The sequence below is a fragment of the Cyphomyrmex costatus genome, unplaced genomic scaffold (genome assembly GCF_001594065.2).
Source record: "Cyphomyrmex costatus isolate MS0001 unplaced genomic scaffold, Ccosl1.0 scaffold127, whole genome shotgun sequence".
NCBI classification, from domain to species: domain Eukaryota; kingdom Metazoa; phylum Arthropoda; class Insecta; order Hymenoptera; family Formicidae; genus Cyphomyrmex; species Cyphomyrmex costatus.
The window spans coordinates 529,431-543,433 of NW_017275249.1; the positions used below are offsets into that span (position 1 = coordinate 529,431).

The window sequence follows — 14,003 nt, forward strand, 5'->3', positions numbered from 1 at the left end:
AAGTGGCGATTTTGACGTGAGAACGTGGGAAACCATCGAAATCTGCTAAAACCTGCTAAAACCTGGCGAAACCGTTAATACTGAACGTTACCGACAACAAATGATCAATTTGAATCAAGCTTTGCCTGAAAAACAACCGGAATATCAAAAAAGTCAACACAAAGTGATTTTGTTTCATGATAATGCACCATAGAGTTCCTCTAGTAAGAGTTAAGCCATCAGCGCGTCGCTCGCGATTGGTCAGAAGTTTCGACGCCATGTTTTGGGACCCTACGATTATATTAGTGAGTTAACCTGTACGTGCACAACCAACACATACATAAAATTCTGTACTTCTTTCAAACGCTTCAGCAGATTGAGCAGATTCCAAATGTCAAAGTTAGTTGAAATAAACTGACTCGTTTACTTTGTAAGATCTATGATCGAAGTTTTAAGTATGTTCCGAATTCTGTTTTCTTATCACAAAATTATCATTATTTTCTTTGATTTATTATTAAAAAACACAGAGAATTGAATGTAACTTGGAATTTCTATATGAATACTAATAGTACCTAAACTTAGAATTAGAAAATCATTTCGCTTCAAATCTGGAAATGCTGAACCTTACGCATAAATAAAGAAGATTCACTAAATAAGATTTACTAAATGGTGATAATTTGAAATCTGAAATCGCTTTGCGATGAATGTTTCATTGCAACTACTATAAGATTTTTGTTCAAACTAATAATTATTTACATAAAAAATTTATCACATATGCTATACTGAAGGCTTCAAAACAAAAAGAAAGATTTCGAATATAAACTCATTCTATGCAATGAAGTTTTTATTTTGAAATCTGCAATGTTTATGTGATATACTAATAAATTGTAAGATACCTGTTAAAATTAATAGATATTTACGTCAAATTATTCATTACCTATTTCAAATTAAAGACCCACAAACATTCTCTACAGAGTTCATATGCTTGAAATCTGATAGTGGTAATGTAAATTTCATCAAATAAAGAACAAAGAAAGTTTAATAACCTAAGCTAGATTTGAGATATAAACTCAATGTGTACGATGAAAGTTTTGTATTATGCTAATAGAATATCATCTAAGAGAAACAATAGCATCTGCACTAGCCAATTCCTATATGATAACTCTCATTCTGTTCACTTTCGAATTCATTCGTAATATTTTTAATTCAGTTTGTGCCAATTTCTATGTATAGACAGTATGTATACATATTTGCCTTTATTTGTAACGAATTCATAACTTTGGAGAAAGTGTAACTTGAGACTGCATTAACCACGTATGTTTTGCTGTAAATTTAGCATAACATTTTATTTCTAGGTTATGCTGGTTTCTTAAAATTAGAATTATACAGAATACATAAATTACGAATTTCTATTTTACCATTGTACATCAAAATTTTGAAAAAGAGGAATTAAAACTGTTTTGTTTCTTTCGATATAAACAATAAACATCTGCATTTAAAAATCACGTATAAATCAAATACGACGACGTTCACACTTCATAACAGTATATTAACATTAATTCAAATGTACATCATATATTATAATGTGTATACTCTCTAACTGCGTCCTTTCGGTCTATTGAGAAATTTCATTAAAAGTGATTTCTTCTTTATTACATTACGAATATGCAGTTTCAATCTTCGCGCGTCGGGTGGTCCCAGAAAATGGCGGCTTCCGGCTGATGGCTTAACTCTTACTAGAGGAACTCTAATGCACCATCACACACAGCAAAACTGGTCAAGGAAACGATTGAGGCGTTTGGTTGGGAAATACTTACACATGCGGCTTGCTCACCAGACTTGGCTCCGTCCGATTACTACTTATTTGCATCAATGGGACACGCACTTGCTCAGCAGCGCTTCACTTTTTACGAAGATGTACGAAAATGGCTAGATGACTGGTTTGCCTCAAAAGAGCAACAATTTTTTTTGGCGTGGCATCCACAAATTGTCAGCCAGGTGGGAAAAATGTATAGCTAGCGATGGGCAATATTTCGAATAAAATATTTTTTATCATTTTTATGCAATAAACGTGTATTTTCTATTAAAAAATTCCGGTTTCATATTTACATACCTGATAAATGTAACGGAAGCAAATTTCAACCAGGTACATTGAAGTCGTTAAATCTAAGTTATTTGTAATTTTATGCTCATTATTGTGACAACATTGAACGATTTTAATGTACCTGCTTGAAATTTGCTTCTGTGAAATTATGTGTAAAAATTAATGTAGATATTTTTAACAGTGTTGTTAACAATTTGATTGGTTAGGGGTACGTTCCAAAATGCAAGTCTGTAAGAAATAAACTAAGATCTCCCAGTCGGGCTGTGTGGCTCCGCGGCAAGACGGTGACTCGCTAACTCGAGTAACATTTTGTTCTTGTTATTTATCGAATATTGAACAAGGATCGAAGACACTCCGAGTTGACAGATACGAGTTTTGGAACGCAATCTAGTAAGCGTGAACATACTCACACGAACATACGCTTATCTTTATATTATGCACCTATAACCTAATATATCATATGTATTGTAACATACTCACAAACAATGGCACTTTTTGTAGCGTTTTTTAATTTGGGTAAATATAACAAATAGGGGAGACAACCGTGATGATCTTGACCTTAACATATGTTATTAAGGTCATGACCTTGATTAATCTCCAACAGGTTTTAGCCGTTGCTCGTTATTCGTTAGAAAGTCAAAACGAAAAAGGTTCTGTTATATAAAACAAAAATTCAATGCTTTAAAAACAAATATTCGATAATTGTTCATTATAAGGGACTCAGCCTCGACCTTGACCTTGACCTATAATCTTGAGTGATCTTTATATAAGAGAAATTTTGAACACAATCATATTTCGATGAAAAAACTAACCTAATTATACCAGAAGGTTTGTGGGTTATCGCCGTGTCTTTCTTCATTATTAATGGCAACGTTTCGTGAACCATATCGTTCACTCCATCAGAGCGAGGAGTGCGCTGATACGAGGAGTATCAGCGCACTCTTCGCCCTGGTGAAGTGAACGATATGGTTCACGAAATGTTGGCATTAATAATGAAGAAAGACACGGCGATAACCCGCAAACCTTCTGGTATAATTGAAGAAAATACCTGTGAAAGCCTCAAAAGCGTAACTAACCTAATCTAACCCTGCGACCAGCATGGAAGTATGCTCGTCTACCCCTCTGCAACTCACCACTGGCGCGCGTTTGCTAAGATTTTAGTTATTTTTGTCATGAAGACAGGCCGCATAATGGCCGAAGGCGTGGAACGCAAGTTGTTTATTTTGCAGGTCACGGGGGACCATAATATTATTTTGTAATTAGATATAGCATAGTAAGCAATATAGTAGTAAGTTAGTATTAAGAAATATACCATTACCGACGGTCGGTAAAGCCGAGATTTAGTTTTTTTGCAAGCGGGGAAACCGCGAATAGATTTAGGCCATTCCATATAGGAAATTGGCGCAATAATAAAGATTAAAGACGGGATCCGTTAGATTTATTATTGTTTTGTATAGGAAGTTTCAACTTCCCGTACGATTTTGACGAAATTAGAAATATCTTATGGATTTATCTTTAAATTAATGCCTGCTCACGCGCAGGACCGATGGGACTACGGGGGCCCATAATAATCATATTTTTTAGGGATGGTTTCTAAACCCATCAACCAACTTGTTGAAACTTAGAATACTCTATGGATATACGTTAAGATTGATGCATGCCAAAGCGCGGATCGATGGGACTACGGGGGCTCATAATAAGTACGTTTTTTTGGGATAAGTCGTATACCGTCAAGTCGATTTTAATAAAAGTATGTATGAGACAAGTATAATGTATGCGGATTAAAATGTATATGATAAAACGTAAATATATTTTATGATTATGGTGTTTCCCATATTAAAAGCTATGAGGGATACATGTATGAGTGAGAATACGTGGGTACATACACGAAGCGAGCTGCGCAAACAGAGCATGCGTGAATAGAGAGTATATAAGGCGGTGTTAGGAGGAAAACAAGGCTTGTTCCTGGTTGTTCTTTGTTAACAACGAAAGAGATAGGAAGTTGGTAGCTACGCATTGGAAACGTAAGATAGAGGCTGTAGGATATTGCGAAATTAGTCGAGCGACCTTAGATCGATACAATCCGTAGGCGTTACGGACGACTAAGCGCGGTAGTAAGTCTAGAATATTATAGACGTAAGATACGGAGGGTCAAGTGAATCTGTACTGTACAAATGGACTTTGTTATATATTTTAATAAATCAATTGTTGTGTTTTCAAAACCTGTGTGACTTATTTGTGCATCGCCGTTATCAACACTTTAATCCTTCGTACTTGGCGATCAAAGAACGTGGAGACCAATAATAGTGAATGCTCACTGCTATTGGATGATCTAAAAGAATATACCAATAGCAGTGAGCGCTCACGGATCCGCTCCGCAACAGTTGAGTCTGCTGAACGTGATCAATATGAGCGGAAAAGATATCGGAGGGCAAAAGAGATAGGCTGAGAAATTAATATATGAAAAATAAAATAACAAATATATTCTGTAGACTTGATAACAACGATTCTGTGAATTGTATTATATGTGATCTTGTATAATGCAAATTATCGAGCCTAATTATTCAGGCCTTGACATCCGTAACGAAAATAATAGAATGTAATTGTATACGCGTCAATTCGGTAACCGTACTAATTTTGACAATAACCTGAACTATCGAATTTACTGAATAATGAAGTGACTAACACAAATAATCATGCTCGATAAAAAACCTATGGTTGATAGACAATGAATTCGCAAAACAGTAAGGAGTAAAGCTAATAAAGCAGAAATTGCGATATAATAGATGTTTCTACTCGATATCTATCAGAATATATCTACAAACGTTTCGACTTCGATCGGATCATTCTCAATATGTTACAATAAAGACGCAATTAAAATCGTTATCATCTATGAGGTGAACAATACGTACGTTCGTGTTCTTCGTGCTTTGAGTCAGTTAATTAAAAAGTCGGATTGTGTGTATAAAATTTGGTATTCTACAAATAATCGTGAGCAAAAGAAATTATTAAAAAAATTAACAATAGGGGAAGTATGCCTGTTGTGGGCACGCTCCGGTTGTGGGCACCCCTTCGCAATTTCGGAAAACAATCATACGCCACTGGTCTGAGTATTGTAAACGGTGTTTGTTGACATTACACAGTTTTCTTATTGATAGCGAAACGAATACATTCATTTGCGTAGTAGCTGTGACCATAACAAGAATACGGTGAAATAAATAAACCGTAAAGTAATTTCGACTCTGTTCCAAGTGCGATAAATCGGCGATAATTTTGATTTTCTCTCTATTTATTGTGGTTTTCTGTCATATTTTTCCATTTTATGCGGATTTTTCAAGGGTGCCCACAACCGGGTACAAATTTCTTTTGGACCAAAAATTGTCACTTCGCTAAATATTTCATAACATTTTTCTAGTTGAAGCAATCAGTTTAGATCTTTCACTGACAGTTAGCTAAGGACCCTAGCTTTCTATTGGTTACATACTTTTTGCATAATATGCAATTGATCATAAGTTATGAGCAAAAAATGAAACGGTGCCCACAACCGGCATACTTCCCCTATATTTAAAAACAACACAAACACACATATGATAGTGTATCTTGTCATTTATATCTGTTGATAATCCGTTAAAGAGATAAAAATATATATAAAAGTAGTAACCAGTATAATAAAGGTAGTCCATATCATCACATAGAAATATTAAAATTAAAGCGAGTTTGCAGAAGTATACAAACGACTAATCTCAACCATGCCAAATAACGCAATGTCAGAAAGGAAAACACATACTAGTCCCGGAGAATCTAGGACAGAAAGGATAAATATTAGAAAGGAAAAAAAGAATGTATCATGTTAGAATACATATCTGGTAGTGAATCCGTGTCGTTTTGTTTGTTTATTCCATGTTTTTGTTTCTTTATGTGCATTATTTCAGATATTAATCTTTTATTGTATGCAGGTTCTATGTCTAATGTCTATACTTTGTCCCATTTAAAGTTATGATTCATCTCAATGCGGTGGTTAGAAATGACCGAAGGAGACTTAGAGATTTTATTGATATCTGAAATATGCTCATGCACTCTCGTTTTTAACTATCTTTTCGTTTGGTAACATAACTCGCGTCACAATCATCACATGATATTTTGTAAATCACATTCTGACTGCACGCTTGTTCCAGCTTATTCTTACCTCTTTTTATGAAATTTTTTAGTGTGTTATAGGAATGGTGAAAACCAGTTTGCAATTAAATATATTGACAATCGATTTAAATCTTTCAGAAATTGCATTGACGTAAGGAATAGTGAAAAACTTTTTCATATTAATCTTGTTGTTAGAAATATTATTAATATGAAATTTGATTCTATTCTTAATCGTTGGAAAAATGAAAGGTAACGGGTATCCATTATTTAAAAATATGTTAATGGCATCAATTAAATCGTTTTGCTAAAACATCGGATGACACAAACGAAATATTTTATCTACAACTCCATAGATTACACCTCTTTTGTAACACAGTCGATGGTTAGAGTAAAAGTTAAGGAATCTGTCAGAAAAGGTTGCCTTACGATATCCATCGAAGATGAGACTTTGCTCGTTTGTAATTAACATAGTATCCAGAAAACTTATTTTACCATCATTAGTAAACCTCCATAGTAAACTGCAGTCTATTATGTAACGAATTAAAAATATCTAAGATGTCATTAATGCTTTCAGGCGGAGAATAATGTCATCCACATATAACGATAATAAAATGACAAGTTATGTGGCAATCTTTGTATCGCAATTTCTTCAAAAATCTTGCATAACCATATCAGCGACGACCGGTGATAAGGGTGTGACTCCATAGATGTCCCAAAACCTAAAGTTTATATAATCTTATATTTAGAATAAATCTTTACCTGCCGATTATAACTGCGAAGATGCTATAGCGCCATAGTATTTGACACTAAACCGACGTTATTGTCTTTTATTAACGGCAACCCCAACGTTAGATTGTTTTCGTTGACAGAGAATGAGTTCTAAAGCATTCGAACGTGACGGACACGTTTCGATTCGGGTGTTATGCGTTATTCGGGTATATGCGTTCGTTCGACCTGACGCGCGTTCTTGCGACGTGTAGACGCAGGCACCCGGTGTCCGAGTGAGATACGCCATTTTCGCGGGCATTACATTATTTTCGACTTTATATATCTCTCAAAAGACGTGATCTAGCCATATCGACCTCCGTCTACAACTTCGATAAGGATTGCTAGTTTTCAGAAATATATGTGACCGAAATTTTATATTGAAATGACATATATAATAGTATGAATATCCTTGAAAACTTTCATTATCACTGATATAATTTAGAAATATAATTCCGGATATTTGTTGCAAGATACTCGTTTTTAGAATTTAAATGGCAATAATATATTGTAAATATACGAGGTGTGTTAAAAAAAAAGGTGACTTTTCAAATTTCGCGGGCTACGTATGTACATTCGATTTTCGAATTTTTTGTTGTTGTGTTGATACACATGTCCTCAACATATGTTGACATTATCAGCTGTTTTGCATGTTTAGTTTGTTTTTCACAGATATAAAAGTTAGACGTGTTTGGTGTGCTTGGCGATTTTTTACTATCAAAAAAATTGGATCAAAGAATCTGTATTAAGTTATTTGTGTGAAAAATAAAATTAAGTACTCTAACGTACTTAAAATGTTGACTGCGGCATTTGGCGAGTCTACTTTCAGCAAAAAAAGTGTTTATAAGTGGTACAAGCTCTTCACAGAAGGTCGAGAAGATGTTAATGACAATACCCGCCTTGGACGTCAAATGTGAAGGTTTTGCTCACTGTTTTCTTCGATTACAATGGCGTGGTGCATCGTGAGTTCTTGTCACAAGGTCGTACGGTCAATAAGGAATATTACCTATAAGTTATGCGCCGTTTGCGTGAAGCAATACGAAAAAAACTCCCGGAATTGTGGAACAACCAATCATGGATATTGCACCACGATAATGCGCCAGCTCACACGTCGTTGCTTGTTCGTAATTTTTTGGCCAAAAACAACACCATAATCCATACCTCAGTCACCGTATTCACCGGACTTGCCCCCCTGTGACTTTTTCTTGTTCCCAAAACTGAAAAGACCCATGAAAGGACGGAGATTTGAGGAGATAAAGACCGCATCGCTGAAAGAGCTCGAGGCCATACCAAAAAGCGCATATCAGAAGTGCTTCGAGGATTGGAAAAAGCGCTGGCACAAGTGTATAATATCTTAGGGGGATTACTTTGAAGGGGACAATATAGATATTGATGAATAAATAAATATTTTTCGAGAAAAATAAAGTCACCTTTTTTTTTAACACACCTCGTACATTAAGAATATTTATACTTAATGCAAACAAAATTTAAATATGTGTATTATAATATAAATTAATTCTCTTATCTTAGTATTATACATGAATTTCGTTCATCTATTTCCGATTACACAATTAAATCTATCTACAAATTGAACTATAACTTAAAAATATCGGCAAATATACTGATTAAGTAAAAAATGTAACACCACTCTAGTTCTACTTCTAAAATAGATGATGAAAAATAGATAATATCATTATTACTAAAATTAAGCAACACTAACCATATTTAATTTCTAATTAAATTCCTACATTAGAAAATTAATGTACAATTAATATATATATATATATGTATATATATATGACAAATATACATACATGTGTTTTCTCAAACATTTACCATATCTTGTAAATGTATAAAGTAGTAACTTGAAAAATCTATCAGAAGTTTATTACACATCACTTTTGTCACTACACTGGCTCTCGTATTTATATGTAATAAAGTGAGAGGCTTACGGAAAATATGATATTTCTTGTATTATACTTCTAATAGATAAGAAAATATACAAATATTTTATTCAATAGGAAACAACATGCGTGATCGTGAAGATATCTCTCGATGGTTGGAAGCAGGAAAGCCTTTACAATTATGGTTACTATATTATTCATAAGAACGCAAAAGCATGCACTCCATAATAAATGATTAAATGACTTCATGTCGATTTTTTAATGACCGTAATTGATGGTACTGCAATTGACAAAACGTTGAAGAATCAACTGTACATAGTCTATTGCAAAACGTGCTCGGTTACATTTAAATGAAATTTAATGACACGATAATAAAATAACATATTACATCAGTGTTAGTATTTGTTAATTTTGTAATTTATTATTAGGTAAAATTCTGATTTCCGAAAAAAGTGTGTAGTAAATATTTATGAATACTATTTTAATAATATTGTATTCACACGAATCATATACTGTATGGTAAATAAGTTGTCATCCAATTTGCAATCCGTGATGTAATCATTGTACGCAATTTGTAAATTAAATAAAAAAAGTTATTGCAAGCGAACATTTGATATTCAAAATGTGATTTAAACATAGAGTATAAGACCGCCCAAGAGTGCGCATCGCTCAAGAAATCCCATTGACCTTTACGACAAAACTATTAGATCGCAACAGCTGTATTTCACACAAAACTATGTTTTTTTGATTTGCCAATCTGTGTATAAAAAATCCTTCTGATCGTTGCAGCAATAAAAAGATGTTTTAAATTTTGTAATTTTGACTATTTTCTTTGTATTTTTTTTATGATTAAATTGATCAATTTCTACATTAAATTTGTGAATTTGTACTATTTATACTATATGCATGCTTTGTATTTAATGATGTTTATTTAACATCTGTAATAATTTTTGTATAGTTATATTAAAAATAAAAAGTAACACGATCGCAGAGTTCGCACTTAAATAGATCCTAAAGACGATTAATCATATCTATTGAAAATAATACACACAAACGATTATGTGTCATTGACACATCACTACATCAATAGTCTCACTTAAGCACGTCACATATATACTATAGTACATAAATTTTCGTATCGTAATTACGTTTTAATCTAAATCCAATTTTAAGAACCCCACACTGTTTCTTCATGCAAATTACTTGCCTGTGGACTATTATTTCGTAAATACAGATCGCATAACTTCTATATGAAGTAAATATTGTCTCGTATAACGACGTGACAGCTCTGAAAAAAAGAAGGTAAAATAGAACTTATAATCTTGAAATTTTTTGTCATTTTCAGCATAGATTCTACCTCACAGGCACGTATTAATGTATACACTTTAATCATGGAAAAGGATTTTCAAGTCTGTGAATGACAAACAAAGTATTTATAATAATTAGATAAATAGATACAAAAATTTTATGCCAGAGATCCGGGTTCGATTCCTGGCTGAGGTATAATAATATATATTTTTCGCAATATAAATTAATTATTTACAGATTTTTAATATATCATTCATAGATTTTAATATGTTATTCAACATTATTAAGATCCAAGATGCTATGAACATCAGAATTGTTAAATTATTAGTCAATTTTAGCTCGTGATAGTACTGCGGTAGTTTATTAAAAATTATATGGTTTAGTCGATAATACAGACAACTTTAGAATCCTCCTAAGAGAATGTGGAGCTGTCTGTATTACCGAATGATATAAAAACGAGTGATAGTATTAAACTGATACTTGACAAACTTTTAATTAAAAGTGTAAAGAATGATATAAGCACAACTTTACTCCAAACTCGAATCCATGTACAAGTTATATAGACTCAAAGAAAAAATGCGCACTCTTGGGGCTAGGGGTTTATTCTATTTTAATTTGTATCATTTACCAAAGGTATAATCCACTTTGTAAAATATTTATATACTACCTACTAAACTAAATTCAATTTTTCTCAAACATAATATATTCGGTTTTAATTAATATATTATATATTTGAAAAAGTATAATTTTCAAAATGTTTTAACCACTTTTTTTTATATTTTACATGTAGAAAGGAGTTTCTATACTTTTGCACAACATTCGATAAGTTGTTTAAAAAAAAGATTTGATCCAAATATGCAAATACTTTCTCTAAATTTTTTAATATATACCGTTGGCGGTATATGGCGACCTGTTGAGTGGTCATCAAATGGTGCCAAGCTGCTGTATAACGTATTTACCTTTATTATAATATTTTCGGAATACTTTTTGATGTTAACGCAATTTTTGGATATAATTTTCGTTGTCAATAATGTCGATGATTTTGCTACTAATACTCTAATGTTTTTGAGTATTGTGGCCGTTTGTTGTAAAACTACTGTCATTGTGGTACGTCGGAATGCAATCATTAACTTAGTGCAATTATTACTGAAAGCACCATACAAACCTCAAGACGAAGATGAAGTAGCAATACAAACAAAATTTGATAAATTCATCAGGTGAGTTCGTATAAACGTCTCAATATTAAAATATTGATATTAATTATTGCAAAATATGTATACAAAAATTTAGCTTTTTTGCGTTCACAAGTACTATTTTTATTTTGTCCAGATTTTATCAGTACGGATTATTTTTATAACAAATTATATAAATCCTTTACTTATTACTACATTTTGTTGATCATATAAATATTTTAGAGCATACTTACGCAGGTAGCAAACACACGTCATTTAGGTATCAAGTTTTGGTCAATTACTGACCATAGCTGACATCTTAATGAAGTCTTAATGACGTTCTAATATCCCAATTATTGACGTCATTGCGAGGACATTATTTTGACGTCATATTAAGATATTTCCAAGCAACAATAAATTAATTAAGAAGGTGTGTTCCAAAATTAACTGCCAGTATTGAAAACCTATAGTGCTCGTGACGTAAACTATAAATTTTCAGTACTAACAGTCAATTTTGGAACACAGCCAGAGTCTCACTAGCAAGCTGACGTCATGTAATGACGTCATAACATCGGTTGTTCAATTTTTGGTTACTTGACGTCATTCCTACCAACATAATCAGAATTTGACGTCAAAATAACGTGAGTTTGCTATCTGGGAATTAGTTGAAAAAGTTTCCTATTCTATTATAATATTAGTTGCTTTCTATTTACTCCGATTCTCAGATAATTCTCACTTGTGACGTCATTACTGTTGTAAGAAATCTGTATTACCTACATTATCTGTATTCACGCGCCCTTAATAAAAGCGCCACTTTGTGAGCTTAACATATTACTGGTGTTTCTATAATAAATCACTATCTGTGTTTGGCTTTCGCCACGAACGGACGTGGCGACGTTCTTCTAACCCGTCTTAATTTAATAGGTTATGGGCCCAGAACCGCGTGTTAATTATAATTACTCAATAGGATTAAGTGAGTACAGATACATATTGAACGGAGAGTCATAAAACTGCATCCATAATACGTATTAGTATAAAGTTCACAAATACGTGTGTGTTGCGAAGATTTTTTTGCTGCCTTTGATGTTGATATAAGCGATCGAGAATTTTCTATCGACGTCTTCTAATATAACCTCTCGTTATGGCTTTAAGTGGAGAGTCGTGGTTGTCCATAAGTAAACTTCGAGGTGCCGAAAATTATCATACGTGGTCAATGGCCATGCGTGCGATGCTGGATCTCAATGGTCTTGAAAAATGCATCGTTACTGGTGATGACGGAAAAGCGGACACAGAGAAGCAAAAGAAAGCCAAAGGAAGAATTCTGTTCAGTGTATCGACAAATCACTGTATGTACACGTAGAGAATTCTAGAAATGCAGCTGAAGTGTGGGATAAGCTCGAGAAACTATTTCAAAATACGGATACCACGCATAAAATCAGATTAATACAAATTGATTAATATACGTCTTGAAAACTGCGAGTCAATGTCCGATTATGTAAGTCAAATTTCAGGAGCTGCCAATAAGTTGAATAATATTGGACTCAATATTGGAGATGAATAGGTTGGTGCAATTATATGCTGGCTGATCTCGCGGAAGAATTCAAACGTTTGACGATGGGCTTCGAAGGCAATGGAATAAAGACAACGTCGGATGCTGTTAAAACGAAACTCATTGACACGGCATATCAAAAGAAATCTTATCAAGCCTTTCTCGGTAGAAATACGACAAAGGATAAAAAATCAAAGAGCTCCGATGTCGAAACGCCAAAATGTTACAAATGCGGCAAGAAGGGTCACAAGTCGAATCAATGCAGGTACGCTAAAGATTTCAAGACTAACAAGAAAGAAAAGACGGTAGATTTCGATGATAAGTCGGACAAAACAGGTAAAGACAAAAAGGAAAGTATAATGCGTGGTCTACAATGGGCAGTAATAGTAGTGGATGAAGCAGTAAGACGTCGCAGTAAGCTGGTTTTTCGGTATTATAGGGCGTAGAGTAAGTCCGTAAGCAAAATGGTTGAAATCTATTTCTTACATCTACTCTCTTACTCTCAATCAATGAGAACTCACAATCAGTAGCATTCATATAGTAAAGAAAACGCGCGCAAGAAGCTAGTGCTGTTTTTGCATGCTATAACCTAAATGAAAGCATAGATACACCAAATTGAGCAAAAATTCAAATTGCTCTGGCCACATCTGAATATACCGGAAAAATTCTTCGTGATCAGTTATCATCAACTCGCGCGAAATAGGTTAAGGTTAAACCACTTATGTGAACCTGGCACCCGACTTCAAGAAAAAAAATTCTTTTTTTTTTATTGGATAGAGCTAGGTTTGTACCCGATTGTACCACCGTTCTCTTCGTTTGTACCTCAAGGGGTTGAGAGAAAAAAAAATTTTTTTAAAAGTTAGCACCCCACTTTGAGATATTCAAATTTTCCAAACGCCATTAGATTCAGAATCGTTTGTACTCGTTTGTACCGCAGTTCGTTTCGTTTGTACCCTCAAGGGGGTGGTTGTACCGAATTTTTAAAACAGGGGTGAGCGCTAACTTCGCCAATTTTGAAGATATCTTCAATCTGCAAACGGGTGCTGTTTCTGCATCGCCCGTGGACGTTTGTACCACCGTCGGTT

The 14,003-nt window shown here is 33.6% G+C and overlaps 1 protein-coding gene across 1 annotated transcript in view; it reads left to right on the top strand.

Annotated features, from left to right (window-relative positions):
* The first annotated feature begins 11,052 nt into the window (after positions 1-11,052).
* Positions 11,053-14,003, top strand: part of LOC108782429 (odorant receptor Or1) — a 35,365-nt gene continuing 32,414 nt past the window's right edge. The window contains exon 1 of the mRNA XM_018550708.1: positions 11,053-11,414. Coding sequence (XP_018406210.1) covers positions 11,053-11,414 — 362 coding nt within the window. The remainder of the gene's footprint in view (positions 11,415-14,003) is intronic.